At 37.6% G+C, this 18,970-nt stretch overlaps 1 protein-coding gene across 12 annotated transcripts in view; it reads left to right on the forward strand.

Annotated features, from left to right (window-relative positions):
- Positions 1 to 18,970, forward strand: part of TENM4 (teneurin transmembrane protein 4) — a 1,584,659-nt gene that overhangs the window by 1,354,547 nt on the left and 211,142 nt on the right. For all 12 annotated transcript variants that reach the window (XM_074303958.1, XM_074303961.1, XM_074303962.1 and 9 more), the window contains 2 exons: positions 6,376 to 6,477; positions 14,927 to 15,121. In XM_074303958.1, the coding sequence (XP_074160059.1) occupies positions 6,376 to 6,477; positions 14,927 to 15,121 (297 nt within the window). The remainder of the gene's footprint in view (positions 1 to 6,375; positions 6,478 to 14,926; positions 15,122 to 18,970) is intronic.

Below are 18,970 nucleotides of genomic sequence, written 5' to 3' on the forward strand. Positions count from 1 at the left end.
ATCTTTCTTGTCACCAGAGTAACTTTTTAATGGTCAGAATCTTTTTCTGCTGTTTGCTCATTTCCCCAGCCTATTATTTGGCTTTTTATTAAAGTAGGGCTATAGTTCCAGGGTGGAGGGTGTACTGTCCCAAGCTTCAGGGGATTTTATAGCTGTTTTCAGAGATCCTTCCAGGGATCTGTAAGTTTTCATTCTTCCAAGGTGGAATGATCCAAGGAGAAGTGTGCTTATTTCTCTTCTAACCTATACTCTGGTCTGAATGGCCACCAGAACCCCTCTCTGCCCTAGAACAGTGAAAAAGGTCCCATATCTACTCTGGCTATAAGTTGTAATGTGCTAATGCTCTCCCTCACCTCGGGACTGTGAATCAGGACTGTGTTCTAAATGTGAGTATGGCCAAAACCTCAAAGTTCCTTTCTTGGTGCTAGTAGAGACTTCCTTCTATACATCTGCTCAACTTCTATACTTCCACAAAGGAAATCTAGGAACATCTGTTTAGGACTAATCAAAGAGTTTTACAAAGATAATCTACTCTACCACCTTTATTTTAAACATGAGCAAGCTAAGACACAGGGAGATTAAGGGCCTGGTCCAAGCTCACATATACATTAAGTGGCAGAGATGAAAATCAAAGCCCCAGGGACTCTAACTTCCCTATAGCCTTCAAGCATAAACTGGATGGCCACTCTTTAGCATGCTGGAGATAGAATTTCTATTCCATTATAAAAAAGTCTAGGACAACTGAGGTCTTGTCTAACTTGAAGACTCAATGATTCTGATGGTCTACAGCTAGGCTAGATATAAATGGGTCAAATTAGCCTTGAGAAGAGAATGCATTGGAAGAGCTAAGGTTTCACATTTAATTATTAACCAGAATTACTGCTGTGCTTGTGTTTATTTGGAATGAACACATAGAGTGTGGGCAGGATTGACATCAGGTAGGTATAAAGAACAACTCTTCTTTACAAGGAGAAATAGATAATTATAGATGAGTTTCAGTATATAGTGAATAGAGTACTGAACTTGGAATCAGAAAAACCTGAATTCAAATCCTTCTTTTGACATTTATTAATTGGAAAGCACTGAAATTCTTTGGAACTCATTTTTCTCAATTATAAAAATAAAAAGGTTTGATTATGCAATCTCTAAGTCTATTCCAGCTTTAATCATTTATGTTCTAAGTTCTCTTCTAGTCAGAGGATTCTAAAATCTTATAGTAATTTTACAGTGATTGAGCTGCAAGGAACCTCAGAAGTCAACTAGTTTAGCCTAAATTTATAGATGAGGAAACTGAGTTTCAGAGAAAGGAAATTATTTTTATTTCTAAATTAGAAAACCCTTCCAACTTAGTAGGAGAAAACAAGAATCCAGATCTCTCAGCTCCCAATTAGTTCTCTTTTCATTACTCAATGATGCCTCCCCTTAAGCTCTATATTCAATCATTCTACAATCTAAAATGGGATAATAATAACAGCTAAAATTTATTATGGGCCAGACACTGTATGTACTAAGCATTTTACATTAATATCTTATTTGCTTCTGACAACAATCTGGGGGAGTAGGTACTATTATCATCCCCATTTTACAAGTGAAGAAACTGCAGCGAATTGGTTAATCAACTTGTCCAGAGTCACATGGCTAATAAATGTTCGAGACTAGATTTGAATACTGGTCTTTCAAACTCTAGGCCCAGGATGCTACCCATTGCACAACCTAGATATTCCTAGGTCTATTTGGCCTTTAACATTTTATCTTCTAAGTTCCCACTCTCACTCTCTTCTATCCTATGTTGGAGGATCTGTGAGGCTATTTTGGGGAGGGAAAGATAAGGGAGGGAGGGAGAGGTAAGGGAAGGAGGGAAAGGTAAAGAAGGAAGAGAGAAAATTTTGGAACACAAAGTCCTACAAAAATGAATGTTGAAAACTCTCTTTATATGTCTTTAAAAAAATAAAATGCTGCTGAAAATTTTAAAGGCATGTTCAATTCCGATAAACTTGTGATACAGAGAGCCATCTGCACCCAGAGTGAGGACAGTGGGGGCATGAATCACAACATAGTATATTCATTTTTTTGTTGTTTGCTTGCATTTTGTTTTCTTTCTCATTTTTTTCTTTTTAATTTGATTTTTCTTGTGCATCATGATAATTGTGGAAATATATATATAATAACACATATTTAGCATATATTGAATTACTTGCTCTCTAGAAGAAGGTGTGGGGGGAAAGGAGGGAGAAAAATTTGGAACACAAGTTTTTGCAAGGGTGAAGGTTAAAAACTATCTTTGCATATATTTTGAAAATAAAAAAATTATTGTTTTAAAAAGGCATGCTAATATCCTATGTTCAGACCTTCTATATTTGAAAGCCCCTTCTTTTTAATATTATTTTTAATGTCATTTTTTTTACATAGCTGTAATTTTCCCCTGACTCCCAATACATCCAAACCCCAATAGAATCCTCTATCTCTACCAAAAATATAATTAAGCAAAACAAATCAGCATATTGTCCATATCCTTCCAGACCTCATTCCAGTCATATAGCCAGTCTCTTGTCTACCCAGAGGAAGGAGCCGGGCTTTAGTCAGTCCAATAAAGTTATCATTAATCCTAGCATGGACAATGGATAAAGCATCAGCTCTGGAGTTGATAACCTACATTCAAATCCTGCTTCAGGCTCTAGCTGTATGACCAAGTCACTTAAACTCAGTTTGCCTCAATTTCTTCATCTGTAAAATGATCTGAAGAAGGAAATGGCATATCACTCCAGGATCTTTGCCAAGAAAATCCCAAATGGGGCCACAAACAGTCAATCTAAAATAATTCAACAACAGCCAGATTCTTTTTGTAGGATTGAACTTTCTATTTTTGTGTTCATCTTGTAAATAATTCTATTTCTGCTTACTTCTCTCTGTATTAGTTCTTCCCAAATTTATCTGAATATTCCACCTTCCTCATTTCTTATAGTACAATAGTATTCCATTATAGTCACACACCAGTTTGTTCATTTACTCCCCCCCAATTAATGGATACTCTTATTCTTCCCAGTCCTTTGCTACTATATAAAGGGCTACTATAAATATTTTTGCATATACTGGACCAATTCTTCTTTCTTTGACAATCTTGGGGGTAGAATAAGCCTGGAAATGGTACCATTGGGTCAAAGGCCATATAAAGTTTAGTGATTATTCTGGTCTGATTCCAAACTATGTCTCAGAATGTCTGGAGCACTCTACGACTCCTTTAGCAGTACATCAGCCTGTCTGTTTTCTCACAGCTCCTTTCACAATGACCATTTTCATCCTTTGCTAACCTTACCATAATGTTTGGTGTGAGGTAATACATTTTTAATACTGAAATTCTATTTTCCCTCTTCTAAAATGCTATGTTCTAAGGTATTTTAAGCTCTAATATTTCATTTTCTGAATGGTCTTCTTATTCTCTTTTTAATCTAAAATCCCTTCTACTCTGGATGTTACTTTTTTTAATCTAATAGCCCTTTTTTAATACCTATGAGTTTGAGTTCCCTTGTACATGGTCTTTCTTGTTTAGAGCAGAATTTTATTTCATACTCCATACTACTATCACACATTCCATCCATGAGCAAAGAAAACAGTCAAGTGACATTCAAAAATTTATGAAAGAAAATTGAAGTTCTACAGAAGGATTTTCTTTCCTTTTCCTACCTCCATTTCAGAAGAGAAACCAAAATCAAAGGCAGTCTCCCAAGTCTATCAGCTCCCCTAGCACATGCACTAGATTTTAACCATGTTCTCAATTAGAAGAATTAATTATTCATAAAGATCTGAAATTTTAATTCCTATCAGAACATATCTCGAAATGTTCTTCTCTTAAAGCAACTGCAGCTTGAAGAACAGAAAATATCTTAGAACCAGGCAAAGTGTTTTGACATGACCTCGGTTATGATTGAGAGTATCTTGTTATTTGACATCAGAGTAAAGATTTAGAATTTTGGCTTCTCCTAGCAAAAGAGACTTCAGAAGTCATCCATTTCAACCTTTCACTCTATCACTCCCCTACTCAAGTTGGAATTCTCTATCCATTGAAATCTGATTCATTTTAAATAGCTGTCATATGGGCTCCTAAAGATGATACTAAATTATTTATTTATTCATTCACCCAACATTTATTAATCTACTACAAAATGTACAGGATTCTTCTGAGCCTTTGAGAGATGAATAAGACTTGACTGGAAGAGCAGCATGGTAGAGTTAGAGAGAGTCTTAGACTTGAAATCATCCTAAACTGTTCATTGGTTCATTCAAAAAGCATTTGTTGGGTATTTACTGTGAGCTTGCTAGGCATGGTGCTAAGTTTTAGGAATAAATATGCTAAGCAGTCTCTGCCCACTCCAATTTTAATTAGGGGAAAAACATGAATACAGAGACACAAATACAAATGTATGCAAGGTAAATACCAAGTGTTTGTAAGGGTGGGCGTTGGCAAGCAATGAGTTTAGGATGGTTTTCATATTAGAGGAAGCATATTTTCCCGGCTTGAAGGCAATGAGGGATTCTAAAGGTGAGGAAGGAATATATTCTAATCACAAGGGGTCGGCAGTCTGTGCAAAAACACAAGGAATAAGCAAGCAAGCTAGTTTGGCTAGAGCAATGGGTGTGTGAATAAGAGAAATAGATCATTAGCCTGGACTAGAGTAGGCTAGGGCCAGATGGTGAAGAGCTTTGAGTGATAAGAATAATTTATATTTTATCTCAGAGGTAACTGGGAATCACTAGAATTTCTTAAACAAAAGAATGACATAGCCAGGATTTTTAAGATTTTTTTTTAGGAATATCAGTTTTAAGGATATCAGTTTAATAGCTTTGTGGAGGATGGATTAATTAGGAAACTCTTCTATCAGTCAACGCCAATGGGCTTGAACCACAGTAGTAGCCATAACTCACCCTGCCCCCAGTAGCTAATCAGTTGCCAAGTATCATCTATTCTTCCTCCATAACATCTCTAATATAAATCCCCTTTCTTCCACTTATACAGTCACTACCCTAGTTCAGGGTATCATCACTTTTCTCATCTTGATTATGATAATAAACTTGTAATTGCTTTCCAGTTTCCATTTCAGTCTCTTCTCTAATTGAACAGAGTATAAGTTCTTTTTTCAATCCAGCACAATAAACATTTATTAAGTGCCTACAGTGTACCAGATTCTGTGCTAAGTGCTTGGGGATGTAACACATAAAAGGAAGCAGGGAAGCTGAGTGGGAAGGGGGGAAACCAGTACCTGGCATGGAGCATCTCATTCCTTGAAGTTGAATCCAGGTAGGAAAACAGATATGAAATGGAATAACAAGGAAATGTCAAACCACTGCAGTGTCTTTGCCAAGAAAACCCCTAATGGAATCATGAAGACTTGCACACAATGAACTCCAACAGCCCATCTTGACTGTAAGCTCCCAGAAGCCAGGCTAGAATCATTTTTTGCACTTTTATAAAGCCAAGCCACAGGAATAAACTATACAGATTAACTTCACATCCTTTAAAACTAAATTGCTTTTGCTATGACTGTATTATTAAGCTTCTAATAAAAATAAGTCTGCATGAACAGAGATAATATTTTTATATGTTCCCAAAAGGTGAAACATGGAGCAGGAGGTCCAGGTTTCCATTCCATATACATACAAAAAGCTTCCAAATCATCAAAATTGACCCATCATGCTCTAGTAGGTATTGAGATTTCCTCCCCCAGAGACAGCCAAACAAAGGCCATATAGCCATCTGTCATGGAAGCTAGAGAGGGCACTGTCATCAAATAGAAGGTCAGATTAGATGATCTTTAAGGTTCTTCCAAGATTCAGTGACTGAAGGAATTGTAAAAGCTATACGTGATTTACAGCATACTCAACTTATGAAAATCAGATATACAGAATGATCAATGATAGAATTATTTCCTTTATAAAAAGCTTCTATCCCTTAAGTAAGATTACCTACCAGTGCTTTTAAAATGAGATCTGAATGAGAAAAAATTTTTGAGGAAGACATCTACTTCCTGAATCAAGGCACTGCTGTAACAGTAATGGTGGTGATAATTAGTAAAGTTGGGTAAGTAGTAAGTTTGGAGATTATCTGGATGTCTAGTAAAAGAAACACATGGATATTGAGCACCATGAGGTTTGATCCATAGCAGAAGCAGTGGACTAGAAGAATAAAGAAACTTGGATTCTCTGTTAAGACTTTCTGTGTGAACTGGGGGAAATCACCCTCCCTCTCTGGGCTCTTGAGTTCTTTTGAAAATGAGGGGAATTAAGTATATGGGGCTACTTTGGAAGCTTTGACATCTTGCGATTCATTGTGAACTTTCCTCCGATTTTGTTTATGCTTCCTTTTTCCTTTCTTTTTTCCAGAATCTGTGGATAATTGTCCAAGCAACTGCTTTGGGAATGGAGATTGTGTTTCTGGAACTTGCCATTGTTTCCTTGGTTTCTTGGGTCCAGATTGTGGTAGAGGTAAGGACTGTATTTATTTTGATTGTCTATTCCTATTTTCCCCCAAGCACAGACCAGCTCTAATTTTTATTTTTATTTTTTTTGGGGGGGGAGGTTATAAAGGCTCCTTCCTGCTAGCTTGACTTTGAGCACAAAATGACCTTATGTCTATAGATTCTGTAGTGGAACTGAAATCCACTGGTTTTGTGGATAATGTTTCAAAATTGCTCCAAAGACCTACTACATTTGGATCAAATGAGTTACTATTTATTTTTTTTTGTTTTGTTTTGTTTTTTTGTTTTTGTTTTTTTTTTTTTTTTAAATAACCTTTTATCTCAAGCAATTTATTTTCTTTTGCAGAACATAATAAATATATTAACATATAGATTTATATTATTTAGGAACATAATTTTATATAAGTAATATTAAGATGGTCCAAGGTGACTTGGAGGTAGGAAAGAAGTAGAAAGAGGGGAAATGAGTTACTATTTATAAAATACTTATCATAGACTCTTGCATATAGTAGGTGTTAATAAATGATTGTTTCCTTCCAATTCTTCAAACTTTAGCCTTTCTGTAACAAACTTCTGTATTTCCCACTGCATTGTTAACAGATCTGGTGGTAGAGAAAGAATATCATACTAGGAATGAGGAGAACCAAGTCTTTCCAATTGCCTCAGTTTCTTCCTCTATAAAATGAAGGATTTTGAAAAACTCTTTTTCTGCATTCCTATCCCTAACATGGTCCATCCCAACATTTTGGGATGTTTTAAATTTTAATTTTTTTTCAATTAACAAAAAAATCTATTTTCTCTCCCTCCCACTCTCTCCCAACCCAAATTGGAAAAGTGGGAATATATAAGGTGTGGCCTTAGATCTCATTGCTTTGCTGATCCTGATAAATAAGTAAATAACTGACTGAATGTGTATATACATACAAATACACACATGTCTGTGTATATTTATATATATATATATATTGTGTATATATATGTTGTGTATATATGTATATATGCATGCATATACATATATGATATTGTTTTTCTTCTGTCAACTCTTTTAACTCCATGAACTTGTCTGTGTGGTTTTCTAAGCAAAGATACTAGAGTGGTTTGCCATTTTCTTCTAAGTGTCTCCTTATTTTACAAATGAAAAACTGAGGTAAACAGAGGTAAGTGACTTATCCAGAGTCACACAGCTAATAAGTGTCTGAAGCCAGCTTTGAACTCAGATCTACCTGACTCCAGACCTGTGCTCTGTCCACTACACCATCTAGCTACCTATAAAGATGAACAGCTGGATGGATGGATGACAAATGGATACATACATACACAAAGTTAACAACAGATAAGAGTTAGTAATAAATAGCAATAAACAGAGTTAACAATAGATTGATAGAATTAATGATAGAGTTAGCAATAGATAGAATTGACCATGGTATTAACAATAGACAGATAAACAGAGTTAGCAATAGAATTTGATGTGGTTTATGATGTGGGATTTGGCACTAAATGATATGATTGATATAGACACCAGATGATGGTGGGCACCAAAAGTTGGGATTCAGTCATATGAAGAATTCACAAAGGTCATTCTCTTTGACAAAAGGTAGATTTATTTAGAGGAAGGGATTACAGACAGATTATTGTGAAGAGACACAATAGACAACAAGAATGGTAAATATGAATTAGAGATGGAGAGCATAGAAAGGGGTTTTCCTGAAAGGGACATAGCACCCCAAAAGAGCTAAGTAGCTTTAAGAGGAGAAGTAGGATTGAGAAACATAGTGGAGTTAGGAGAGTTATTATGTGGCATAGAAGAAGGGGAAAAATGCCATGGGGCAGTGGACACGGTGGACTGACCCAAAGGAAGGCAGCCACCATGGGATGACCCATAAGTAGATTTTATAGTGAAAATTTAACCACAGGGACATGATTGGAATTTCTGACATGGCATGGCAAGGTGAGACTACTTGAAATCTCTACAGAGGGTGAGTCTCAGGGATTTGACATCACTTGAATTTCAGACTGAAAGATCTTCCCATAGGATGGGACCACTGAACTAAACTGATATCTATCAGAGCCTTTTCCCTGCCTGCCTCCAGGATCAATTCCTCTGCTAATATTACCTAACATAGAAGACCTCATCAGAGTTAATGATAGATTGATAGAATTAGTGATAGAAGTAATGATAGACTGATAGATGGAATTAATGAAGGATTGATAATTAATGATATCCAGAGATAATGATAGAGTTAACAATAGAATTAATGATAAATTGATAGTTAATGATAGTTAACAATAGAATTAGCAATAGAGTTAATGATAGATTGATAGAATTAACAATAGACAAAATTAATGATAGATTGATAGAGTAAATGATAAATTGATAAAAGTTCACAATAGAGCTAATGATAAACTATAGGTTCATGGACAGCTAAAGTTAATGATAGATTGATACAGTTAGCAATAGACAGATAGATATGCATATACAACTTGAGTTAAGAGCCTTCGGACAGTACAACATGAAAGAACAAAACAGAGTACAAATGAACCATCCTGCCAGGATCTAATCAATAGGACTCACCAACAGTTTGTTCAGTTGTGACTCTCTTGGGGAGCAGAGGAGTGGATTTACTGTTAACTAAGGGACACCCCTTGAAGAGCTGCCTTATTATTACACAAGGCAAGCAGTCTACTGATCATGTGCCAAGTGATGGGCTCTTGTCAGGAAACATAAGAATTCCTTTCTCTCCTGATGTGGGCATTCCAGCTCACAGTAGATTATTTTCTGCCCTTGTAGAGACAAGAGCTTGTGAGTCTGTTTGTTCCCTATTTTCACAGCCAATAAGATCCATGATTCATTAAATATATGACAACATGAGTTCACTTGATTGAAAAAATGACAGATCAAGGGCGGCTAGGTGATGCAGTGGATAGAGCACCAGCTCTGAAGTCAGGAGGACCTGAGTTCAAATTTGACCTTAGACACTTAACCCCTCCTAGCTGTGTGAGCCTGGGCAAGTCACTTAACCCCAATTGCCTCAGTAGGAAAAAAAAAAAAGACAGATCGGGCTGGGACAAAGGTGCATGTTTTGGGGTTGTTGTTTTTTCATATTTCCCTCCTCTTCCCAGCCCTGGCAATCCCCAGTGTGTATCTTCTGCAGAAGTAAATGTTTTCTAAGATATTGCAGATAATAAATACATGATCAAAACAGCTCCTGTTCATTCTTAGGGTGTGTTTTTATAAGGCATAAAACACTTTTCTTAACAATGCTCCTCTGAGGTAGGAGTACAAACATAATGAGGAAACTGAAGTTCAAATTCAAGTGATTTGTCCAAAGTTAAAGCAAGTTGAATTCCAAGACCAGCAGCTTTCTATTACACCATATTGCCTCAAGTTGCTTCAGTATTGTTGGCTTCCCTGAAATAATACCAACCATTTCATGGACCCTGAGGTAGCAAAGTGCATAAAGTACTCAATTTAAAATCATTAAAACCTGAATTCAAATTCTGCCTCACATACTTACCAGCTGTGTGACTCTGGGCAAGACAATTAACTTCTGCCTTCCTCAGTTTTTTCATCTATAAATTGTGGATAATGATAATAATAAGGGAATTAATAATAAGAGTTAATAATAGCTTTTTTTCATAGGATCACTGTAAGGATAAAATAAGATGATATTTGTGATAGGCTTTGCAAACCTTCATTTGTTTAGTTCTTTTTTCATTCATGTCCAACTCTTTGTGACCTCTTTTGGGGTTTTCTTGGCAAAGTTATTGGAACCTTTTGCCTTTTTCTTCTCTCTTTCATTTTACAGATGAGGAAACTGAGTCAAATAGAGTTAAGTGACATGCTCAGAATTACACAGCTAGTAAGTGTCAGACACTGGAGTTGAACCCTCTTTGTGACCTTTTTGGGGGTTTTCTTGGCAAAGATAGTGGAGTTGTTAGCCATTTCCTTCCCCAGATCATTTCACAGATAAGGAAACTGAGTCAAACAGGGTTAAGTGACTTGCTCAGGATTACACAGCTAGTAATTGTTAATGGCTGGAATTGAACCTTGGGCCTCCTGACTCCAGCTTTGTACTCTCTGTCCACTGTGCCACCTAGGTGACCCTTATCAGCAATAGTAAATGCTAACCACTCTTCCCATAGCTTTTCCTTTTTGTTGTTTGTCTTTTGTTTTCCAAGAGGATCATGACATCCGGGACGAGATACCATGACATGCATATGAATGGGATTTCAGTGAGGGAGTTCTGGGCATCTGGGGCCAGTGGCCAGAGATAGAGTGTAGATATATATGCATATACTTAAACATAATCACTGAAGATGGTCCTGGATATAGTGGGAGACCTTTAATATCTTTAACAGTCTCAGTTTGAGGCAATGTTTAATCAGTCATTAAAGCTAGATAAGAAATGAAGCAGAGAATGACCTCTGAAAGAGACTTTACAGACCATCTGGTCCAACCCTTTTGTTTTATTTTTTTATTTGTTTGTTTTTTGTTGTTGTTGTTGTTGTTGGGTTTTGTTTTTCCTTTTTTTTTTTTTCTTTTTTTAACAAATACAGCTATAAGTGTCTGAAGCTGAATTTAAACTCAGGTCCTCTCAACTCCAGGACCAGTACTTTATTCATTCTCTGGGACACCTTATTGTGTACTGAGAAGGAAACTAGAGGCACAAGAGTTGAAATGGGATGGTCATTGCACTGGGAGTCAGGTAGTCTGAGTTCTAAGGGGCTCCACCAAATGTTCATTGTGCAGCACCGAGTGACTCAGTTTCATCACTCATAAAGCAAGGGGTTGTGGACAAGGTGAGCTCCCGAGTCCCTTCTAAAACTCAAACTCTGGTTATTCCTGTGGTTTATATTCTGACACAGGCTTTCAGATGCCCAAGCAGGCCAGCCCGGGGAAGCAATGTGATTAGCAGCTGTGAGTGCTTGAACAAGAAAGGTTGGGGAGGCTTGGGGGAGAGGAAGAAGGATGTGTCAGAAGTGGAGAAGAGTCATTCCTTATGACAAGAATTACTGTCTCATCCCATATGTACTTAATGTTAAGAGTCCTATATAAAATGGCCTTATTGTATCAAGGCAAGAAGAGTGGGCACTTTGAGCACAATGCAATATCATTTATTTTTATATAGTGTCTTCTATACAGATGATCACAAAACCCTTTGGAGTAAGAGGGAGAATAGAAAAATAATGTGCTAAAAAGCTGAGTTGGGTACAGCTCCTCTTACAAGAGGAAATGATGGATGATGCTTGCATGGAAGAGTGAAGGGAAGGGAAAGGGGAAGGAGCCAGTGGAGTGAGCGCTGCTTAAGGCTTGGTGTGATGGAGAAATGCTAATAATGACACTAACGTCTCATATTAGTACAGTGCTTTCAGATTTACAGAGTATTTTCCACATTGTAAACCTCAGAAATAAGTAGTGGTAAGTATTGTTGTAAAAGTACCTTCTGCTGAGAGATTTAGTCTCTTCCAGCCCAAAAAGACCAACCCTTTGATTTTACAAATACATTCAGATTATACACATCCTAGACAGAATTTGAACCCAATTCTCTTAACTCTAAAACCAATATTCTTCCACTGTACTTAGGGGAGGATGTAATAATAATGATCACAACAACAATAACAGCATCACATAGCATTTTAAGGGTTGAAAAAAAAGCCCTATAAATATTTCATTTGGTCCTCACAACAACCCTGGATTATAGTATTTTCCCCATTTTGTAGAGAAGGAAATAGGCTGAGAAAAGTGACTTGCCTCCTGTCATGCAAATAGGTAATTGCAAGACAAGGACTAGACTCGAGTTTTTGTTAGTTCCACACTATGGATCTCTCCATCATTCCAGGCTGCCAGTGGTTTGGGGCTGTCCTGAGGATATTATGATCCTTTCTTCCCAGCTGCCCCCACTTGGAGAGTTCTTCCCTGAATGCAGGTCTCCTGGCTAGAGTGAGGTGGGGTGCTAATGGGAGATCAAGAGGTTCCTGAGGATACCAGAACTCCAGCCCTACTAGGAATAATCCAATCCTAAGTTCAAATGCAGCCAAAGGCACTTGTTCTTTTCATCCCATTCCCCCCCTTCTATGATTGTAAAGAGCAGAAGTTTCCCAGTATAAACTATGTTCCACTGAAGGAGTGAGTTACAGGATTCTTACTAACCTGGGTGCTGGGTGCTCCATTGGGGAAATGAACAATAATTACTTTGAAACAGGTTCACCTAAAGATGTCATTCCTCTTTCACAGAGTCTAGTCCTGTAGCTTCTACTGTGATCCCCAATGTATCCTGTGATTTGGGACTAGCCAAATTCACTCTCATTTCTTGGCTAGAGAATTCCTTTTTCTCTTTTCTTACAGGAAGGGATTGAGTAGCAACAAGAGCATTTTTGTCTATGTTGTTAAGATGCCCCAAGCTCCTCAGAGACTGCTACCAGTCATAGAAGCACTTACTAGCTCCAAAGGAAGTGTGGCTCAATAGCAGGAGAACTATCCCTGGAGTCAGGAAGGGCTGAATTCAGATCCCTCTTGTAAGACATACTGGCTGTGAAACATTGGGCAAATCACTTAACTTCTCAGTGTCCCAGGCCACCCTTTAAGACTAAAAGTGACAGAATAAGGAACCAATCTGCTAGTGTCCTGCTCCTCTGTTTTTGTATTTAACAATTTTATATGCATTCTCCTGATATTTTTGTTGTGTGAATATACATGCATGTACTTAAACATATGTGCATGTGTGTACATGGACTTGCATGCAACAACACATGCACTGTCCATTTATGTATATAAACCCTCACATGTATATAATATATGTATATGCATATGTGCATTGCAATATCTTGCATATATGCTTCTATAAAAGCATATACATGTATGAACATAAATAGAGTAAACATGTAGATCTAGATGCTTACATAACCACAAATATATTGTGCTGTGCAAACATCGTACACATGTGTGGTGCCTGCATTGTGCATGTTTACAAAAGTGTGTACAATGTAGACATATGTATACACATGCATATTCACACAAACACTTGCTGCCTCCTTCACCAGAATGTACATTCTTTGAGGACTTTTCTGCTTGAATCCTAAGTGTCTGGCATATAGTAGGAGCTTAATAAAAATTTGTTGTGTGATTGTTTAATATTCCACTCTCTCTAGTACCAGAGTTATTTGGAAGCATGTTGAGAATTTTTACATATCCCGCTTTCCCTGTCCCCTCTCCATTCTGTCTCCATTAGATTATTAATTCCTTTAGGGTAGGAATAATGTCATTTGTTCTTTGTTGTATCTCCAATGTCACGAACAATGTCTTACATGTCATATAAGCTTGATAGATATCTGGTGAATTACTACTGAATTGAAGTATATAGGAAGCTGGCTGGGCATTGGAAAAGTAACTATTTCCTAAAGGGAGGTGATGTAGGTGGAAAAATGAGAGAGAGAGAGAGAGAGAGAGAGAGAGAGAGAGAGAGAGAGAGAGAGAGAGAGAGAGAGAGAGAGAGAGAGAGAGAGAAGAAAGGGGCCATGAATAAGTGCCTGAATAGGTATTTTGAAGTAGAAAAAGGGATCAGACAATAAAGGATCAAAGTAGTATTCCCTGGGGTTCACAGGCTCTTTGCCAAGGAGGGAGGCTCAGAGAAAAAAGCAGAACAAATTGTGAAGCAGACAGTGAGTATAAATAACAACTTACCTTCCTTCCAGAGCACTCTGCTGATGACATGTCTATCTCACAAAAGCCATGCAAGGTAGGGACTGTGTATTATGGCACTTAACAGAGGAGGAAGCAGAGAAAGAAATGACCTGACCATGGTCATACATCAAGGCACTGGCAGAGCTGGGGCGCAGTGTTCTGGACTCCAGTGCTCTCTCCAAGGTGCTGATTCTTCCTTGCTGGAACATGGTCTTAAGTAAGATGCAGATGAGTATGGTGCAAAGAGGAGATGCCAAAAGAGAATAATCAGGAGAATTCATGTTGAGGGGAGAAGTTAATGTGCTTAAATAAAGATAGACTAATACTAGGATGAAATAAGGGAAGGAAAAATATATGTATGCATAAGAAAAGGAAGAAATGACAAACCAGGCAATCTCCTAAGTAACCTGCATTTGTAACCTCCAAACTAGGAGGGACAAAGAATGATGTTTTAGTCATATATTTAGTTTCTTTCTAGTACATTAAAAATTGTCATACATGAAAACAATTTGACCAGAAGGCAAAACACTGGAATATTGGGAGGAAGTTGCCCATGTAAAGATTCCTACCAGTGAGAGCTGTCCAAAAGCAGATTGAGCTACCCTGGAAGTGTCTGATCAGCCACTGATGGCTGGATATCACTCGAGGGGGAGGGTCTAGAGGGGCTGATTATTCAGGTATGGCTTGGCTGAGGTGCCCTCTGAGAGCCCTTTCCATCCTCACTCTTTGATACCCGGGAAAGCAAGTCCTGAACTTAGTATATGTTTCTCCACAGCCTCCTGTCCTGTGCTTTGCAGTGGAAATGGACAGTACATGAAAGGGAGATGTTTGTGCCACAGTGGATGGAAAGGTGCTGAATGTGATGTGCCCACCAACCAGTGCATTGATGTGGCCTGCAGCAACCGTGGCACGTGCATCATGGGGACCTGCATTTGCAATCCAGGCTACAAGGGAGAGAGCTGTGAAGAAGGTAAGAGTCTTTGATTCAGAACCCTGGGTCTCCTCATCACTCTTGGGGCCTGTTCTCCTATATCATCCAATTGATTCTGGTGGCTATGCATATTGTCATCATTAACAGGATGACTTCATGATAGATCTCTGAGTTAGGTTGTGTTGTACCATTTTACAGATGAAAACACTGAGACTCAGAGAAACAAAAGTGACTTGTCTTCAGTTTTATAACTTGCAAGAGGCAAATCTAGAGCTTCCAAATTCATGTCTTCTGTTTTTTTTTTTTTTAGTATACTCCATCTCCTTAATACCAATCACCTCAGCCACTGAGCAGGTAACCAGAAAGAAGAGAAGGATGTTCTGGGTTTTTTTTGATAGGCTTAGTAACAAATAGTCATTTAATGTTCTTTATTAAAAAAAAAAAAGTCTTCTCTTTCAAGGATTCTCAAACTTTGCTTCTCTTTGTCTTGAACATAATATGTCTTTTTCTTCCTCTTTACAAAGCAAATTGAAGCACTTTTGAAATTAAAATATGTGGTAGAAATTGGGTAAGAGACTAAAAGTAGAATTTGACACTAGCTTTACTATATGAAAGACTCACTTTGTGAAGATTGAGCATGCCGTTCAATTTTCCAGGGCCTCAGTTTCAGCATCTGTAATATGAGTGGCAAAGAATCCAGTGACTTTTTAAAAGTATGTACCAAGTCAGTTCTGATAGACGTGGCTCTCTTCAACAATGAGGTGATTCAAACCAGTTCCAATTGTTCAGTGATGAAGAGAGCCCAGAGAGAGGACTGTGGGAACTGAGTGTGGACCACAACATAGCATTTTCATGCTTCCTATTGATATTTGCTTATATTTTGTTTTCCTTCTCGGTTTTTTTTCTTTCTAGATATGATTTTTCTTGTGCAGCAAGATAATTGTATAAATATGTATACATATATTGGATTTAACATGTATGGACTACCTGCTATCTAAGGGAGGGGGTGGAAAGAAGGGGAAAATTTGGACAGAATGTTTTGCAAGGGTCAATGTTGAAAAATTACCCATGCAGAAGCGAATGTAAATTGTTAGCACTACTGTCTATCTACCCAGGTTACTTATACCTTTGGAAGCTAATAATTAATGTGCAACAAGAAAATGGTATTTACACACATATATTGTATCTAGGTTATATTGTAACACATGTAAAATGTATGGGATTACCTGCCATCGGGGGGAGGGAGTGGAGGGAGGGAGGGGATAATTTGGAAAAATGAATAAAAAAAATAAAAAAGAAAAATTACCCATGCATATGTTTTGCAAACAAAAACCTTTAATGAAAAAGAAAATAACTTGGGGGAAAAAAATATGTACCAAGGCCTCTTCTCTGTTTCTTTGGTTTTAATAATCCATATTATGTGATCTCTTCTCTTAACATTCTTTTTTCTGTGTACTAACTTTTCATCCTAATGTCTTACCTAGCTTGAACAGCCACTGGTTTAAGAGCCCTTCCAGTTCTAACAACTTATGTTCCTACAGTCTGTGTTGTAAAGTCTTCCCAACTTCAATATTCTGTTATCTAAGGTTTTTACTGGAACTTGACAGTCTGTGTTCTAAGGGCACATAAAACAGCTATATGTTAAACAGGAATTCCCTCTAAGGTCATATGAAGGTGGCTAGAGGGCATGATGGGTAGACTGTTGGACTTGGATTCAGGAAGAACTGATTTCAGATCCAATATCAGTTATATATTAGGTAGACAGATGTCACTAAATGTGACATTGGGAAGTTACTTAACTTCAGCCAGCCTCAGTTTCCTCACATGTAAAATGAATATTTTAATAGTACTTATCTCACAAGGTTATTATGAGAATCAGATAAGTATGTAAAGCTTTTTGCAAAACTTAAAGCTTTATATAAACATTAGCCCAGGTTCTTTTCAGCCCTAAAGTTTATATTCTAAGTAGTAGGATAAGTCTTAACAATTGGTCTTATAAGGAGGGCTCTAAATTGAGATTCAGGAGATATCCTGACCAAGAAAAAAATTATTGTGCCCATTTTATACTGAATATGAATAAACAGTGGATGACCCATGACCCTTTATAACTCTCCTCAATCTGGATTATATTCTTTCATTAATATCAGTTTGAAGCAAGGAGAGCTGAATGGAAATAGATCTTTTGGAATTGGAAAATGGTGGTACCCACTAAAAGGACTATTAGATCCTCCATAATCTAGGTTTAGAATTTTGGTCTCTACTCCTGAGTACTCTTATGGTTATGGGAACCATAAAAAGCATATGTTCAAATCTCCCTATATTACCCCTGAAACTGGGGAGCATTCATTGTCTACTTAAATACCTGCTTGAGCTGATAGCACAAGTTGTTGATAAAAAGATGGCATTTGTAGTCAAGGAGATTTGGATCTAAAAACTAGCTTCACTACCTACTACCATGATCATATATCAGTGTTTCTGGACCTCCATTCCTCATTTTATAAATAAAGGGCTTAGATGAGGTCTATGGTCCTATCTTAGCTCAAGATCTCCACTGATGGAGTTCACTGATTCACTAGACTATTCATGATTGAACTAATATCTGTTTTTCCTTTGTTGTCAGCCATGCCCAGCTTTGTGACCCCATTTATTGTTTTCTTGGCAAAAATACTAGAGTAGTTTTCCATTTCTGTCTCCAGCTCATTTTACAGATGAGGAAACCAAAGCAAATAGAGTTAATTTGACCTACCCAGGGTGATACGGCAAGTAAGTGTCTGAGGTTGGATTTGAACTCAAAAAGATGAACCTTCCCAATTTCAATTCCCAGTTCCAAGCCCAATTCCTTCTTCTCTCCACAAATTTAATCCTCCTACCTCATGACAATTCATTAGATATTTGAAGACAGTGATTGTAACTGTCCCTGAATCTTCTCCATTCTAAATTGATAGGATAAGTGAATAATAATGGTCTAAATGTTTATGTAATATAGTGGCTAATCTGCTGGGTTTAGAGTCAGAAAGGCAAATCTATCTGACACATGAATGTGTGGCAGCTCTGATACTACAAACAAGTCACTTAACATCCATCTCCAACCTTTAATTTCCTCATCTATAAATTAGGGATAATAATGCCTCTAGTACCAACCCCACCAAGTTGTTTGTGTAGAGATTTAAGTAAAATCGTGGATATCAAACGCTTTAAACAACTGAAAACATGGCATAAGTGTCAAAAACTATGCACTTATTTGAGAAACAGCACTTGAGGTCAGCCTCAGACTAGGAAAACTGGACTTCAGACCCAGCCACATACTAACTGTGTGCCCGGATAAATTGTTTCCTCTCTCAGTGTCAAACTGCTTCTCTACAATTGTAGCTTCCAGAGAAGGTGCCAGCTTGCATGGTGATCAGGCGTCTCCTCAGCCAGGACTTCACTTATACCAGTCCCTGTTGTTAAACCTATTGAAATTTATAAAAAGCGCATTCACATGGTTTCAGTTTTTCGCTTTGCAGAAGAGTAATATTTTCTGTGAGCTCTTTCTCAAAGTTTGAGAAGGATGAATGACTCATTATCTGAAAAAATATGCCCAATTCCCTGGAGTGGGGTCGAAACACAAATTCCAAGTATTGCTGGGCCCGTGTTTCTTTTGGGTGCATTAACTTCAGTTGGAATCCCAGGTGAGCATCTGATGAAAGTACACAGACCCCTTTTAATCATGAACCCTTTACTTTTTTGTCTAAGACACATGTGAAGGGAGTCTCTGGGTTGATAGTTTTCATCTGCTTCCTCTTATCACCATGTTCTCTTCAGGTGGAAACAGTGAGAAGGAAAGAGGCCCATAGAAAACAAGATTCCCATTGTGGCCTATGTGTCATTTTTACCCCCACCATATAC

Source organism: Sminthopsis crassicaudata, chromosome 3, assembly GCF_048593235.1.
Source record: "Sminthopsis crassicaudata isolate SCR6 chromosome 3, ASM4859323v1, whole genome shotgun sequence".
NCBI classification, from domain to species: Eukaryota; Metazoa; Chordata; class Mammalia; order Dasyuromorphia; family Dasyuridae; genus Sminthopsis; species Sminthopsis crassicaudata.